This window comes from Harpia harpyja, chromosome 6 (assembly GCF_026419915.1).
Source record: "Harpia harpyja isolate bHarHar1 chromosome 6, bHarHar1 primary haplotype, whole genome shotgun sequence".
NCBI lineage: Eukaryota > Metazoa > Chordata > Aves > Accipitriformes > Accipitridae > Harpia > Harpia harpyja.
In genome coordinates, this window is record NC_068945.1 from 36,886,027 (window position 1) to 36,904,185 (window position 18,159).

The 18,159-nt window shown below is 37.5% G+C and overlaps 1 protein-coding gene across 2 annotated transcripts in view; it reads left to right on the forward strand.

Moving 5' to 3' along the window:
- ADAMTS20 (ADAM metallopeptidase with thrombospondin type 1 motif 20) overlaps nucleotides 1–18,159 on the forward strand; it is a 104,871-nt gene that overhangs the window by 28,106 nt on the left and 58,606 nt on the right. For both annotated transcript variants that reach the window (XM_052790253.1, XM_052790254.1), the window contains exons 5-11: nucleotides 3,023–3,106; nucleotides 3,810–3,934; nucleotides 4,859–4,899; nucleotides 5,211–5,316; nucleotides 6,436–6,582; nucleotides 7,219–7,360; nucleotides 8,712–8,816. In XM_052790253.1, the coding sequence (XP_052646213.1) occupies nucleotides 3,023–3,106; nucleotides 3,810–3,934; nucleotides 4,859–4,899; nucleotides 5,211–5,316; nucleotides 6,436–6,582; nucleotides 7,219–7,360; nucleotides 8,712–8,816 (750 nt within the window). The remainder of the gene's footprint in view (nucleotides 1–3,022; nucleotides 3,107–3,809; nucleotides 3,935–4,858; nucleotides 4,900–5,210; nucleotides 5,317–6,435; nucleotides 6,583–7,218; nucleotides 7,361–8,711; nucleotides 8,817–18,159) is intronic.

The window sequence follows — 18,159 nt, forward strand, 5'->3', positions numbered from 1 at the left end:
CCCATGTGAACATCACAAAGATCAACAGGGCCAAGTGCAAGGCCTTGCAGCTGGGTCGGGGCGATCCCCAATATTGATACAGACTGGGAGATGAATGGATTGAGAGCAGCCCTGCGGAAAAGAACTTGGGGGTACCAGTGGATGAAAAACCGGACATGAGCTGGCAATAATGTGCATTTGCAACCCAGAAGCCCAATGGTATCCTGGGCTGCATAAAAAGAAGCATAGCTAGCAGGTTGAGGGAGGTGACTCTCCCCTTCTATTCCACTTTCATGAGGCCCCACCTGGAGTACTGCATCCAGCTCTTGGGGCCCCCAGTAAATAAATACATGGACCTGTTGGAGCAGGACCAGAGGAGGGCCACAAAAATGATCAGAGGGCTGGAATACCTCTCCCATGAGGAAAGGCTGAGAGAGTTGGGGTTGTTCAGCCTGGAGAAGAGAAGGCTCCAGGGAGACCTTATTGCAGGACTCATAAGATTGAGAGAGACTTTTTACTAAGGCCTGTAGTTGATCGGAGAAGGGGTAACAGTTTTAAACTAGAAGAGGGCAGGTTTAGATTGGATACAAGGAAGAAATTTTTTATGATGAGGGTGGGTGATACACTGGAACAGGTTGCGCAGAGAAGTTGAGGATGTGCCCTATCCTTGGAAGAGTTGAAGGTCAGGTTGGATGGGGCTTTGAGCAACCTGATCTAGTGAAAGATGTCCCTGCCTATGGCAGGGGGGTTGGAACTAGATGATCTCTAAGGGTGCCTTCCAGCCCAAATCATTCTAGGATTCTGTTTACTGTATTTCTATAGCAGTGCCTGTTTCAACATTATAATCTAGACATGAAACAGTCTGGCTTTGTTACTGTTCCATAAAAGATTTTTCTGTTAATGCTGTATGCATATGATCTTCTTGTATAGGTTTATGCTGTAACAAATTCTCTGTTGTAAGTGGCTCTTATATCAGCATATCAGCTTAAGTAGTAGGAGAGTCAGTCCTCGGGGCAAGCTTCTTCAAATTATAAGCTGAAGAGCCTTGCAGATCTCATTTCAGATTCCTCTCCAACATGATTTTGGAATGCCATATGAACCCATCTTCTGTTTCTTCTGTGCTAAAGAGAAATAAAACTTGAAATAGTTGGGCTGGAATTAATCTCCCCTAGACTCATACATCTAAAAATTAGACATTTCATCTCCCTCCATAGTAAAGGGATGAAGAAATGAAATATCTTATCTTACTGTCTTGTATGAAAATATACATATCTAAATATGTATCTCCAGGTAGGCATGTCTACACAACAGTTCATCCTTTCTCCTTCTCCACTGACTGTTGAAGGAATTTGGACAGCTTGCTTACTGTTAATTACATGAGCTGAGATGAATGAGATAATTGTGTTATATTATTCTGAGATGACATTTCATTAAGGTACATACCTTTACTGTTTGTGATATTTCACGGTGAGGATAAATACCTAGAAATATTCTTTCTAGGTTCTCAAACTATAAGAACACATTGTGAGCTTTATAGTTTGTGGTAGTTTAAAAGTAATTTTGATAGTAGCAAAGTGGTAGTTTATTCCATTCAAATTCACATAACCCCTTCTGCCTAAATAGTACTTGAGCCTTTACAGGCACTTTTTCTTTGATAAAGGTGTTCTGAGTTTGTCTCTGCCTAATTGAACTCTTCAGTGAGTGCTTGAGAGATGCTCCTTATTCCCACCTCAGAATATTTGGACACTTGCTGCTCAGTAACCAAGAATGAAGTCCATATGGAAAGAAGCAGACAATAGCTGTGCTGCTCTGAAATGTGTTCTCCACATGGATTCCAAAACTCAGCCTCCTTCCCTGCCCTTATCGAATCCTCTTATTTCCCCCTTGTGTATCAACAGAAGAATGAAGGACAATGCTGTGCATTGTGCTCTCTCCTGTTTAGAGGAAGGGAGGGTATGAGTTGGGAGCCAGTGCTCTGTCAGTTCCAACTTTTAGCAGAATTACTTGGTCTCAGGTACATATGATTCATACACAGCTAGGCTGTGGTTTCACGAGCAGTTTGAGCCAGTTCAGGTGTAGGCTACTTTTGAAAGAAGTCTGTTCTTCTGCACCTTTCCCTCTGCCAGCACCTGTGTCAGAGGGGCTGCACCAGGAATGAGATCATGTTGATCAATATCACATGATAAAAAAAAAAAAGAAGAAAAAAAAATTGTTTTGCAGCTGGATCAGTTTCTTGATCCTGTTACTTTTGTAGCCTTGCAGCCTTAGCACAAGCCAGGAGGAAGGAAAGCCAGTACTTCTGTGTTTGGTGGCAACTCTTGTCTAGATAAGGCTGTCATTCAACAACTGCTTCAAGCCAAATTGTAGAATCCATATAGATGGGATGTCTGAAGCTGTTATTGAGGATGAATAAACTTTTTTCCTGCTTTTATGAAGAATAACTTTCAAAGTGGTTCACTTTGTATGGAATTGACTCATGATTTTTATTATCTGGCTGCAATATTATATATAAAAATGCCTGTTGGGTATGTAAATAGAATTTTATGAATGAGGAAAGAAACCTTTGTATGTGTCGTGTATTTTCAATACAGGTTTACAACTTGGTCCAGCTTCCGTTAAAAGCAAGGGCAAAAAATTATTGGTTCAAAGCTGCTTTCTAAAATCCTGTAATATTGTAGGTATTGATTCTACAAGTCATCTGCATAAACCAGCTTATGTCTATGATAGTTGCAGTAACATTACTTTTGTTCTTTATTTGATACTTTATCAATAAACTACAGGTTTTACAGTGTATAATAAGTATACTTTTTACCCTAGCATTTCAACATAGTGTCTAATGTTTGGAAATGAATATAAAATTATAGCTATTTAGGTATTAAAAACTGGGCAACTATTTTGGGTTTGTCACGATATCCTTAGGTAGAAAGGTACAGACAGATGCATGAGACATCTGTTGTGTAGTAACTTGGTTTTCTTTGATAACTTGTTTGCATGACAAAAAGATGAGTTTAATATTCTAATCGTCTGACTTTTTTCTCTTTAGGTTGCAGCAATCTATGAAGATTCAAGTATTGGAAATCTTATAAATATAGTTATTGTAAAATTAATTATAATTCACAATGAACAGGTAGGAAAAATAAATATTAAAAAGATTTCTTTCTAATAGAAGAAACAAAATACATCAATTTGCATTGTAATTCCAAAGTTTAAAATTTTTTAGTTTTAAATACAAAATATTTTCTTTAACTATAAAATTTTGTTTTAAACTAGGAGAGTAAATGTCAAATGTGAGGTTAACTGCAGAGCCTGTATTTAATGCCTCTATTTCCCCATCTCTCTATTAGTACCTCCTGTTGACCTAAATGAACATAAATCAGATACTATATGAAAGCTTATGGCATAACTACTTACAGTGTGGTTATATGCATAGAAACATGACAGGGAAATGACAGCTTTTATAGAGGGTTTTGATGGAGGGTCTTCAGCCCTAACAGCTGTAATACTTCAAGATTGTAAGAAGTACACACTTTTCAAATACAATTTTTTATTTATCAAAAATGTCACTTTTTAAAAAATATTTAACACATGGTACATGTTTACATACATCGATTAAAATATGGGTTCTCATGACTGACAACTTGTCACTAAATTAAGATCTGATCCTACAAACAAATCTGTGTGAGTGAACTCTTATGTGGATTCCTGATGACTTCCTTTCCATGCACAGTCATTGTTTTGCAGATTAGGGGCACAGATGACAAAGTAATAACTGCAAGTGCATGAATATTAAAACCCTTATTTGTTTTATTTTTTGGCCATTTCTTGCTTAGGAAGGACCAGCTATCACTTTTAATGCAGCTACCACGCTTCGTAATTTTTGCTTATGGCAGCAAGCACAAAACACTTTGGATGATGCTCACCCTTCTCATCATGATACTGCTGTTCTTATCACTAGGTACAGTATCTGAAATAGCCATAATTACTCAGCTAGGTGAGACAAATGCTTCAGTTTCTTTTTTTACAACATCATTTTTTCACCATTCCACTGATATTTTTCATAATTGAAGTGAATCAAGACTATCTTGCACTTTCCAAAGCACTGATTATCAATATGTGAGCAATTATTCTGAGAGTGCTATGTTGGTAGCTAACCATCTGATGAACCTTCATTAAAGATGATGGAAATTACTTAGACCTGAAATTGTTACAAGGAAATGAAGTCTTCAGCCATTGTACATATATATGAAAGGGGTGGAGTGCTGTACATACTGGAATCAGCTGAAGGATGCAGTGACAGTCAGCTCCTGATAGCCCAGATGTAAGCTTTTGGTAGTTCAAATTACAAATGGAAAACATTTACATATTAGTATATATTCTTCCTGTACACCAATTGCCTCAGTGAAGGTTGTGATGTTCATTCGCTGAAATATATTCTCTCTTTCGCTGTTCTCTTTCATTATTTTCCCCCCCCAGTGTTCAAGTTGGGCACACTCCAGCACTTCAAACTGTTTGATATTTGTCCTGAATTTTACGTTGTTATTTTGGCAGATGGTCCACTACATAAGGTAGTTTCAAGTATACTGCAATCTGCATGTTTTTCAGCAGCATTTCATGCTTGATCTACCTTCTGCATTGTAGAGAAATAACAAAGTATCTGAATTTTCATTCTTTGTAAGCTAGATAGAAAGCAATGCTGTGACCTTAGTCTGGTGAATTTAAATTACTTCTTTCACTAGAATGCAAATTGTTTGAATGGACTGTAAGATAAACAATTGAGAATCAGATTTACAATTGCTGTAATTAATATAGCAACAGTGGAATACTTTAAAAATCTTCTTTTATTTGCTGTAATAATTTTAAATAAATCTTTTCCTTCAAGGGAAGATATCTGCAGAGCTAGAGAGAAGTGTGATACTCTTGGTGAGTTATTCTTTTTTAATCCGTATGATTTTATAACAGAAAGTATTTGAGAATTTCACTGTAGGGAGAAAAATCAATTAGGAATAAATCAGAAAATAGATGCAAAATTTAAGTCACACAGACAAAAAAAATCAACTTCTCAATGCTGTTCTGCCCTGGCACGTACTTTGTGGTTGGTTGTTTTGTGTAAATTTGCTTTATAGTTGAGGCATGACTTTCAGCTCGGGTGCCATGGTGTTTGTTTAGAGAGTCACTCCTTCTACATGAAAATTCATTCTGTTAAGCTTTTATATAAGGATTCAATTTTGCAGGTTTAGCAGAGCTAGGTACAATGTGTGACCCACTACGCAGCTGTTCTATAAGTGAAGAAAATGGATTGAGTGCTGCTTTTACTATAGCGCATGAGCTTGGACATGTGTAAGTACCTATTTCTCAGCAGGTAAATTTTTTTAAGTTTGCTTTTGAACATGACCAGTTTCCAGTGATGGGCTCTACACTTCTAAGAGGGCGCAGTCTGCTATGTCCTTTAGAAGAGTCATAATTTTTGCCCCTTGCAGTGAGCCAGCTCTGCCTGCCACCTAGAGTTAGAGAAATTGTGAATTTTATAACCTGGTTGGTATCCTGAATTATGGGAAATACTGGCCATACTTCTGTATTCTGTCCTTTTGTCATATGAACTGGTTGGGACACTGGGACAGGTACCTTAGAAGTGCAACATAGTCCTGTTAACTCCAACTGCATTCTAGCCCTGATAGGAATTTACCTTTAAGAAAAGACAATTGTTAATGTAACGCAGAAATATTCTTCCTTGTGTTTGATCCTTTCAGAATACAATAGAGTTACACAAAGAGAAATACTTTACACAGAAAAATAAGAGGAGATGACAGCATTTTATTTTATGAAGCATACCTCATCAGTGATGGCAGAAAGGTGCTATACTCTAGCTCCATGAGGCATGCCACAGTGTAGGTAACGCCAACGTTACAGAGCTCAGTAGCTAGCTTGTTGATTTTCATGTGCCTGGAGGTTCATTTAGATACATGCCATTTGTCATGGTACTTAAACTGAGATATAAAATAATAAGATGATGTGTTAGTTGCATAAATATGATGTTGATGTGCTCTGTAGTTTGTTTTTGTTACTGAATAGTAAGAATTATGATGTGAATATTGGGGTAATGTGTTACGGACAGTCTAGCGATGGCCTGTATATTCAGTTGAGGAGATGGGTTGTTCATTCAAAGTGGCATACTCCCAAAACACTGGAATTTTTCAGGTGGGCTAAAGAGCTATGTAATTGTAAAATTCTTCCTATGCCCAGCATTGTCTAATTAGGAGTGTTTTGGATAAGGAAAGAATTTTATAAGGCATTTTTAAGATACCTGTTGCCATAATGTCAGATAGTCGTATTAAGTGAGTCCCATTAAATTTTAAGGCATTTTCAAACTCAAAGCTCGAGCATTTGCTGCTACAACAAAGAGAGTCTTAATTAATTATTGCTGAATTTGTTTTGGAGTTTGTCTGTTTTGCTTTTTAGATTTAATGTGCCTCATGACGACAGTTTTAAATGTAAAGAAGCTGGAATTAAACATCAATACCATGTGATGGCTCCAACTTTAAATTACCATACAAGTCCATGGACCTGGTCAAAATGCAGTCAAAAATATATCACTGAATTTCTTGAGTAAGTATCAATATAATGCTATGTTTTTATTTTTCTTTTTTTTTTCCAGTTTCATGTCTTTCTGAGAAGTATTTTAAAGGTATTGCTTAAATACCATTTTTATGTTGTTCTTAAGGTTTAACCACTGACTTGTCGGGCCTCAGTCCTCCAGAAAAATACATGTATTTAACTCTTTGGATGATTCATGACTTTGTTAAAGTTGCACTCAACATGTAAAGCTAAGAAGATTTATTTACTTGTTTTAATATAGTGTCATTGGTTATTGAAAATGGCTTTAGTATGATTTTAGTGGGTCAGAATAGGCACACTTTATTTTTGGAAGTTTTTATTTAAAAGAATAAGTGGTAGGTATAATTTAGGCAGTACCATCTTTTTTCCTGTAAGAATGAAAAAGCGAAATGACAGACAAAAAACCAAAAGAACTTAAGCTTTATGTGGTGGATCTAATGCACAATCCAATAAAGGAAAATAAAGTGACCTGGTGTATTTTATTGGCTTTAATTAAAGTCATTATATAGGTAGGTAGGCATGCAAACCCATAACTCCACTGAGATGCGCATACGTAAGTGTTGTGTGAGTAGGCTCCCAGTGAATGAAGAGTGATTTATTCACATTTTGTTCCTGTTTTTACAACAGTACTGGTTATGGTGAATGCCTCCTAGACAAACCTAGTGGAAGAATATATGATCTTACCTCTCAGCTGCCTGGGTCAATGTATGATGTCAATAAGCAGTGTGAACTTATGTTTGGTCTTGGGTCACAAGTGTGCCCGTATCTGGTGAGTGAATAACACAAAGTCATGCTCAATCTATACTAAAAAATTACTGAAAGGTAGGTTTAGAAATGAAATCCCAGCACTTCTGGTTATGTAAGAATTTTATCCTGAAATGTGTCAAAGTTCACGTTCTATTCTGTTGAAGGGGGAAGAGTTCAGTGGAGAACATTACAGCTCCATATAGTAGAAATATATAGTATTAAAAAGTAGGATGCATTCATTTTGATCTGCACATCTGTGAATGTGATCATAATTCCTTTAAAAGATCTAAAGCTGCATAAATTAAGGCTTCCTGCAACTACTGAAAGATAATTATTTCAGTGCTTTCTACAAATGTTTTCACATTATAGCTCCTATCTTACATTAACAGGTCTTTCTTATCTGCTTCTTTTAGTGCTTTTTAAAAATTTATAAATTGAAAGTATATATATTAATTCAAATATTTGTTTTAAATGTTTGGTGCAATGCGTAGATTCCCTCTACTTTGTCAAAGAGTCAAAAAATATTTTCATGCCTGTTAGCGTGTACATTTTGTATACTTAACCAAAAATTTCTTTAAAGCAAAATTGGGATCTGGAAAGAAAACTTGAGTAGATTAGTATCGAAACTTAAGCTGTATTTTGAAAACTTAATGTGGCCGGTGCAATATAAAATAAATACAAATGCAACATTATGACTTCATTCATTACTGTCAGAATGTCATGTAGAATTAGATTTTCGACCAACTTGTCAAATACCTCTACTAGTATTGCATGGCTTGTTGGAGCTGTTTAAAGGAGAGAATTTAAGATCAGATTCAGACTGAATTTAGTGGAGCTTTTGGTGAGGTAAAATGTTGTTTAGGAGGAGTCAGGCTTTATGGGAATATTATAGAAAAGTAAAGGGGGATTCAAAAAACTGAAGATGGTGTTATTGAAGACTGCTTTGAAAATTTTGTAATCCATAAAGGTTATTTGTCCATTAAGAGTCTTAATTTGAAAAGGAGGCTTTCTTCTTGATTTTCTAGTCAGTGTATTTTTAAGAATTCCAATTAAAGTCTCTTTCTGGGGATTATACGCAAACTGTGCTGCATAGTATCAACCGTAACCTCTTACATACTTTTTTATTAAATTTTCTACTGAATTATAAAATGAAGTTATCTATTACTTCTAATGCGATCAGTTTCAAGCGTTCCACATTCCTGCCTGGCCTTAAGCAAAATCCATTTTGTTTCTGTGGGGTTTTATCTGTGAAAAATGGTAGTACTAATAGCAAACACTAAGCCCACATAGTATGAGAAAAAAATACAAATATCCCAACTAAAGTCTAAAATGGTGTTACTGGTACAACAAAAGTCATATTGTTTTCTTTTTAGAAACAATGCAAACGCTTATGGTGTACAAGCACGGAAGGTGTTCACAAGGGTTGTCGTACTCAGCACATGCCTTTGGCGGATGGAACTGTTTGTGGTGTGGGAATGGTAAGCCTTCATTTGTTTCTCAGTACTTGTATGTGGCAAAATTGTTCATGTAGATAAGAAAGATCAGTGCTTGCTGTGTGGCAACGCTATGCCTGTAGCATACTGATTGTGTGAACAGTATCTACCTGACTTTACCTGCAGTTTCTTTTAGTCCTGTAATGTTGTGACATAAATAACACAGGTTGTCTGTTCAGAATAATTATAAAAGTTTACAGATGCCACATTGGTGCAAGACCTCAAGGGAAAGTTGCCATCTTTCCTTCTGTGTGAAAAGTTCAGATCATTCATAACAAGTTGGGTTTTTTCCTCATCGGTAGTGCTCCAAAGTTGAATTTCCTGCAAACAAGACATCCCAAAAGCGTGTTTCTCCCAGTTTGTCTTGTTGAGGCTGTTTCACTGAACCAGAATGAACTAAGTATGAGTGACTTAGATACAGGGGTACACTTTTTTGGAAAGAGGGAGTCTTTGGATCAGAATCTTGGTTTCAGTAGGTATTTGCGCATCGTGGCTGTTTCAAACAGAATATGAAAGCGTGTACCAGTACCTCTGCACCTACTGCAGTAAGTGCTTTAACCACATATAACTTGCATTCATATACTGTCTTGCCTATTGTAACATAATTCAGGATACTTGGATCTGTTCAGTGCTAAAAACCTTTCTTGGGCTGTCCGTAAGGGTCATGAATATCTTATTAGTAGATATGGTCAAGGGACTTACAGAACCTTGACAGAAACAGAAGTAGTGCTGGAGGTCACTGGTTGAAGCCAGAGTTACCCGTGAAGATTTGAGGGTTTTAGTTTTGGATTTGAATGCAGTTTAGGAAGTGAACAGAAATTAGGTGCTTTGCACCTAATTTAAAAGAGAGTCCAATAAAGTCCAATAAGAGGGTCCAATAAACAAGTTTGTCAAGTCAGTTCACTTGCTTAGGATCTGTTTCTTTACTTACCTTTAATGCAAAACAGTGGAAGCCTGTTGCAGTGCTATGTGTTTTTTCTCAATGAAGTAAGTACCTATTCTATTCCTCTCTAATTACATGAAGCTGCGAATCTGGCATCTGTGATACAGGGTACTTACGGTGAAACTTAATAAAACTTATAAACCTACTCTCGCCTACTCTAGAACGAGTAGGGGAATTCTGGACATGGCTTTTCCTATTTACATATGGGATCGGTTAACCCTGGCTGGACGCCAGGTGCCCACCAAAGCCGTTCTATCACTCCCCCTCCTTCTCAGCTGGACAGGGGAGAGAAAATATAACAAAGAGCTTGTGGGTCGAGATAAGGACAGGAGAGATCACTCACCAATTACCGTCACGGGCAAAACAGACTCAGTTTGGGGAAAATTAACTCAATTTATTACAAATCAACTGGAGTAGGGTAATGAGAAATAAAACCAAATCTCAGAACACCTTCCCTCCACCCCTCCCTTCTTCCCGGGCACAACTTCACTCCCGGATTCTCTACCAACCCCCCAGCGGCACAGGGGGACGGGGATGGGGTTTACGGTCAGTTCATCACACGTTATTTTCTGCCGCTTCATCCTCCTCAGGGGGAGGACTCATCACACTCTTCCCCTGCTCTAGCGTGGGGTCCCACCCACGGGAGACAGTCCTCCACGAACTTCTCCAACGTGGGTCCTTCCCACGGGCTGCAGTTCTTCACGAACTGCTCCAGCATGGGTGCTTTCCACGGTGTGCAGTCCTTCAGGCACAGACTGCTCCAGCATGGCTCCCCCACGGGGTCATAAGTCCTGCCAGAAAACCTGCTCCGTGGGCTCCTCTCTCCACAGATCTGCAGGTCCTGCCAGGAGCCTGCTCCAGCGCGGGGTTCCCATGGGGTCACAGCCTCCTTCGGGAACCCACCTGCTCTGGCGTGGGGTCCTCCACGGGCTGCAGGTGGATATCTGCTCCACCATGGACCTCCATGGACTGCAGGGGGACAGCCTGCCTCACCATGGTCTTCACCACGGGCTGCAGGGGAATCTCTGCTCTGGCGCCTGGAGCATCTCCTCCCCCTCCTTCTTCACTGACCTTGGTGTCCGCAGGGTTGTTTCTCTTACATGTTCTCACTCCTCTCTCCGGCTGCCGTTTTCCGTCTGTCCCACCTTTTTTCCTTCTTAAAAATGTTATCACAGAGGCGTTACCACTATTGCTGATTGGCTCGGCCTTGGCTGGCGGCGGGTCCATCTTAGAGCCGGCTGGTATGGGCTCTCTCGAACACAGGGGAAGCTTCCAGCAGCTTCTTACAGAAGCCACCCCTGCAACACGCCCCCCCCCCCCCCCCCCCCGCTACCAAAACCTTGCCACACAAAGCCAATACAACATAGTTCTTTAAATTAAAGAATTTAAATTAGGTTAAATTTAAATTCAGAGTTCTTTGCTGATCTAGTCCTTGGCTTCTCTATGTCTCAGTTCACCACCAGCAAATAGAATTATTTTCTTACTTGTCAGGGGATTGTGAGAATAAACGTTTCAGAGATTTTTTTTACATGCTCAGATATGATGGTGATTATATTAAGTATGGCTGGTTTATGATGTTGAGCTGATTTTAATAGCAATGTGCTTTGGCAGCTTCAGGGGCTGTGGGAACAATATTAACTTTTTATCTTTTGATAGTTTTGTAGGTTCAAAGATGATTAAAAAAATATCTAGCCTAATTTGTATGTATAATAGGCTGCTACATTTCACTCAATTATTACTAAATTTTCCCCAATAACTTTTAATCTTTACAGATTTTTTTTTTTCTTTTTCTGTATTTGGTGAGACAGTAGTAGTAAGGAATTTGAAAATACTGTCTTAATGGATAACAATTTAATGAGTATATTGTCTCAAATGGTTTCTTTCTCTCTTGCAAGATTAGGAAAAGTTATTTGATGGTTGCAGTGGAAGTTCTGCTTGATTAAATCCTATGCATGCAGCTGGTATTATAAAGTTTAACCCATTTTTCAGTCAGTCACTGATCAGAAAGGAAGTTCATCTTTTATATAGAACTTCATATGTAATCTTTAGTTCAACTGACTTGACTCTAATTTGCCAACATCAGAGGACTTATATTAAGAATACAAAAACCTATTTTATGCAATTACTGCAGTGAAACCAGTTTTCTCTAGGAAGTGAAGAGCTAATTACAGTCATTACCTCTGAAAGATGTAAGAAAGAACAGCAATTAATCTGACAAATTGTCATCTGTTCCTGTCTAAGGGACAGCTCCTTTCAAGCTCAGTCAGCAAGTTTCTGTTGATGTTAATGGAAATAAGACATGGTGACTATTATAATTAATGTTTGCCGGCAAGCTAAATAAATTTCTATTTGGCATTTGCAGCATTACTGCTGTGATGAATACAGAAAAGATCCATTTAAGGCAATTGTAATTTTAGTATCAACTTTTTAAGCTTAGATTTGACATGTGGGTTTATTTTCACAATAATCTTTAGGTTTTCTTCAGGTTGTGTGTCTGATTAGCGGATCTTGCTGCATGGACTGCTCTAACAATTCTTGTATCTTTCCTTCCCCCCAAATACCAGAAGGTAGAAATTTAATAATGTAAGACACTCTCAAGTCAATGAGCAAACAGCTTTTCCTGAGCGCCTGCACTTCCTAATGGAGTGTCGTCTTGCCATATGCAATCTATCAGTATGCACGTGTTTTGAAAGAGAATTGTTTTGTATGTCTCATGGTGCACACACCTGTAGCTCAGTGACTTCTTAATACATATAATAGTAGTAGTAGGTACGGGTAGCACTTTCTTAAAATATTAAGGGGAAAAAGCAGCCTAACATTTCAGTGTCTTACAGAGAATAAAGAAAATATTTTATTGGGAATTTAAACATTTCCTATATTAATTCTATAGAGTTAATATTATTAATTATCTGGAATTAATATTACTAAAATAGAAAACTTTCACTTTTACTTCAATTTGCTGTCTAGTCAAATTTCTTTGAGCCTATCAAACTATACTTTGTTCATCCTAGAGTTACCTGCAAAAATGAATTATATTTGCTTGTTGGGCTTCTGCTGAAGTATCTGAAATTTTCTCTTCCTCTCCTCTTTTTATACATTCTGAGTGCTTAGGTCTGACAGTAGCCTATAAGTAGCAATTCTGCTGTGTCTGAGAACAGTTTCTCACTCCATTGATATTCACATTGTGTCTCATCACTTCAGGTGCTTTTTGTTTGCCCATTTGGGTCCACAAAGGTCTGTAGGAAGTCTAAGCGTCTGCCAGCTCTTCTAACGTCACACAGACCTTCCCTGAAGCAGAGGATGCAGCCTTAAAATTCTTTGGCCTAACTGGTACTTCAGAGATAAAATGATAGTAAATATATCTAGTTGTGCCATGTGTAAACATTTACTAGTTTTGCAGTGGTGAATTTCTACATACCATAGGCCTATGTTAGTCATTGCTTGAAAGTGTTTCTGGTGTTCTTTTGTGAGAGATACTATTAAATACAAAGGTATACATTCCTGAATTGTCTTCCTAAATACAAGTATATGACACAACCACAATATAAAGTCTTTATTAAAATGCTATTTTTATTGTGTAATGAGGCACAATGACATGAAAAATATTAAATGGTTAGTGCTTTTTCATGTCTTGTCTCTGTAATCAAAGCTACCGTGGGAGTATCTTCAGAATTAAGTACTGTGCCATATGATTAGTTGGAGGTAGCCTGCTCACTGGATGCCACAATGAATTTTGTATATACAGTTGTAATTTTTGTTGTGATGGTATAAACTATATGTACAAATTAAAAACATAATAAATCACAGTAAGAACAGTATTTATATGCTACATTGAGGACCAAGATACCGGAGGAGGCCACTGTATTACAAAACGTATGAGAGAGTTAGTTTTCATTAGGACAGAAACTGAAATGCTTTAATTGGCCCAGTTTCCTTCTCTTAACCATCAAAGTTCTTGTTGCCATCATGTTCCAGGCTGGAGCCAATTTGATGGATGTTTAGGAAATGTGAACGACTTGGAGCAGGTCTTTTAGCTGCGCTTCCTCTTGGGTTTTCTTGTTGCACTCTAGTCAGAAACTTCTTTGTGCTTTGAAATTTCTGCAGACCAGCATTATCTGATTATCTCGGTATTATCTGTTTGGATTATGTTTTCAATTTGATTTCTTTTCTTTTACTATCTGTTTCTTTTATTTTTTGGGAGACTACTCTATTTGAGGGTTTCTGTAGTGAGGAATTTACTTGCATTTATACTCTGGGACAGTACAAAAGATTTCTCTTCACCTTGAGCATAGGAAGTTTTGGGGTTTTTTTCCTTTCTTTCTGAAATTCTAAAGAAGAAGTGAGTTTGGAGAGTGATTAAGGTTTTGGCATGTTGAATATCTTTTTTCAGATTTAAAAAAACAGAACAAAACAAACAACCAAAAACCATAACACAAAATAACGTTAGTAGGTAGAATCCCTAGATTCACTAGATTTGTTCCTAATTCTAAGTCTACAGGGTACCAGTTTTCACAGTGTGGTTGATGTCATTCACAAAAGATACTTAATCCCATTTTATGGAGGACCTAATTAAAATTAGTAAGCTAGTTGTATTATGGAAAAGAAATATCTACACTACCATGTGTAACCAAATTGGCTACAAGCCAACTAATATACAAACTCTCCTGACACATATCCATCTCCAGCTTACACCTGGATCGGAATCATGGCTTCTGTATAATCAAGTGATGCAGTTTTTAGCAGTGTAGTTCACATGATAGTGCAGTAATGGTAGCTCATCTGTTGGAGTTGGTGATGCACATCTGAGCCAAAAAAACCAGCTCCAAAGAGGAGTAGTTGGTGAAACCATCTATCTTATAGGAGTGGCATTCCCAGAACAAGCCTTTTTTTGCTATGAAAATAACAGCAAAAATACCCAATAAAATGTCTTTTTTTATATTTATTTTTTGATACATTCAGAAGGGTTGCACTCTGATCCTTCCTGGATTCCTGAGCAGTATGCAAATATGCCCATATTCCAGTGCTTCCTTGGACATTGGAAGGGAGAGGTAGGAGGTAACCATGTGATTCTGACCCAAACTTCTCCATGTCCTGGAGCTGTCACAGTGTTCTACATAATGGCAGTTTGCTACTTAAACACTGAAAAAACAAATGTCAGAAGTCTGGAAAAAGCTGTTTAACAGCAAGAAGGAATCCACATGATACAAATAACAGTTTGATTAGAAATCATGTCCCTTTGTGTGTTTGAGAGAAATGTTTATTACTTCTATTCACTGTAGAGATATATTGTATGTTGAGCTAGTGTCTCTAAAAATATCTAAAATAGCTATTGAGTGAATTAAGTTTCCATCCTAGTCCCTGTATAGCCACATAAAGAGAGGGATGCAGGGACAATTGAGCATGGGGAGGCATACCATCAAAGAATTGCTTTGATCAGTAAAAGAAATATCAGTCTCTGATTCTGAAGTATGTTTGCTGTTCTTCAGTTGTAGGTTACTACCCGTGTATTGATTTCTTTTAAAAATCATTACATTGCTTGACTACCTCATGAATGTAATACCTGAAGATAATCTGTAAGAATAATTCATTATATGTATATATATATGTAAAGTAAGTATAAAAAATTCAAATGGATTTTAACAGAGTTGGGTGATAGGAGGATATGCTAACCATCTGGGAAGCAGGAGCAGATCTTTTGAACTGTAAAAGCAAAGTATATTTAAGGGCTCAAACCAAGAAATTTTGCTATCAACTGGGATTTTTGTGAAATACTTTTCTGATTAGATGTGATTTCAGAAAAATTAAAAGTTTTCTGTGGTAATATTTCAAGGCAGAAATAAAGTATGTAGATTTTTTTTAAGAAAAAATTGAAAATGTTGGAAAAAATTATTAAAATATTGTGGGTTTTGTAGGTAATGTCATCTAAGTAATAAATGTGGGCTTGTCTGAGAATCCATGCTACACAGAGAGAGACCTGAGTTGCCATAGTTACAACTTCAGTTAGACGTTTCTCCAACCTCCATTTCTTCTGTCTTGTATACTTATTTTACTAATTGCTCTATTTTTGCTGTTATTGTATGTTCTACACCCCACTTCTCATCTTGTTTCTTTGAGCAATGTGCTTTCTTAACTATGTTTATTATAAGAAGATGGAGAGCAGGCATAGGTCTAATGTGCAGCAAAATGTTTCCTTACATCCACTTGCAGCAGACAAGGCAGAGAGAGGTCTGTAGCAGTACATTCATTCAAGGGAATGAATGGGAACACCCCATAGACATAAATACAGCCAGAAACAACAGCTCTGAGATTTGTGGACTTTAGCATTCATCTGAGTGGGTGTTCTTATCTTCACTCCCTTTTCACAGGGTTATGCGCTGAATCTATGTAACTTCTAAGATTCATACTCTTTTCCCAGCTCTATGTGATTGGAATCTACTTTGAGACAGTTTATGCTCAGACCTCAGCTACAGGCCAGATGCTTTATACTGAACTAGTCTTGTGCTGCAGCACTGCATTTAGTGTTTATCTGTTTTGTGGCACCAGCTCTGCCCATTTTCCTTTCCCACATTCAGTCCGCTACAACTTTCTCTTCCTGTGCTATTCACTGGCTCATAGTCATTCTCAGGGCCCTGTCTGGATATCAGGAGTGAAGAAATTGTATTTTATAAGGCAAAAAGAAATCAGAACAATAAAATTGGGTATTTGAAAGGCAAAATACAGACCATCATGTCCACTTCTGCAATGCTTTGTCCTTTTCATTTTTTCCTCAGACTTGTCTTCAGTGTTCAATCATCTTCTTTCTTTTTAGAAACACCAGCAGCTACCTGTAGCATCCGTGGAAGCATGTTGGTGTCTAGAAATAGACGAGTAGTTTTTCCTGAGCCTCCTTTTCTGCAAGGCTACACAGGGCTCCAATGCCTGAAACTACGTTCTCATACACTGAGCATTAGTGTTTCCGTCTTTGCCCCAAGATCTCGAAAAATCATGTGTATCTCTGGGAGTAGTCTGGAAAATGTAGGTAGTAAGAGTGAACTTGGAGTCCTCTTCCTGCTGTGAGTCATACCAGGCTGTGTATGAAGCACTTGATTTCAGAAGAGCTCTGGTCCTGTTCTGCATGCATCTATCACTCTCCTCGATTCAGGCAAAATCGAGCAGTCTGGCAATTAACACTTTTAATAATTTCTTTCAAAATTGCTTTCCTGGAAACTTAGCAGGTTCTATAAGCAATGAGATAAGTTGGAAGTACCAGAATTCAGTTTATGAAATCATAATTTAATGCATAAGCAAGAGTAAAACTGCTTATTATAAGCAGGTGATTAATACAAACAAATCTCTGTACCTGGAGGTTCATTGATCCCAAAATTGAACCATTAACCCTCCTTCTCATCTCTGAAGATATAATAATTGCATGTGGATTTGGGTCGGAATTTCTGCCTTTTTGACAGAAAGCCAACTGTTGACCTTGGCTAGAGCAGAGTTGCCACTTGCTGCAATCAGTGTGTTTGGAATTACGAGTGATACCCACTTTACATGATGCATACATTATATTTGCCATATCAATGTAGGGAAAAAAATTGTTAGCGATTATATTTAAGTTTATGAAAGTTCTGTATATCATAATATTCTCAGTGAATCAATGATTTAAGCAAGCACAGAGGAACATCTGGAATGTGTCTGGTGCAGGAGTTTTCTACTGTGACTTCATCATGTTGCTTCTGTAGGAATGCAGCAGAATAATAGCTGAGACAAGTTTGCTGAATAGGCTATTAAAATCCCAGATGTCAACATGTGCTTTGCATTTTTATGGATCAAAATAATGCTGTTGTGGGTATAAAGTTTCATATTACAACTCTGTCTTTTCCTGAAATCTCCCTTCAAGTTATTGTAAATGTTTTTGTGGATGGAAGAAGAACCTAAACTCTAGGTCGCTGTCCCATATTTGGATGCAGTATTCATTTTGTGAAGGGGGATTTAGAATCTTCAGCCTATAGTAGTAACAAATTATTTCCTAAGATGCTAACGACAGTTCTTGGAAAGGCAAGTTCTTAATGTTTCCTCATATTTACCTTATGGCTGTCTATCTCTTATTCCTAGGTATTAAATGCTAGGTACTAGAAGGTTTCGGTACAAAGGTACCCTAAGGGTATCTTGAGAAAAGTAATAAAAATTATATGCAGATATGCAGTGAAATAATGGTGTCTTCTTAGTGTTAAGTTAAAGCATTAGTCTTGGCATCAAGCAAGTGATGATCTGGCCAATTTGCTGGACCATTTAAATGGTTGTATGACAAGATAGATCTAGCTTTTGTTCTGTTTGCTTTGGGCTTGAAAATCACCTTGAATAGTCATATTCTTAGAGGAAGGCATTCAGGGCTTAAAAGATACA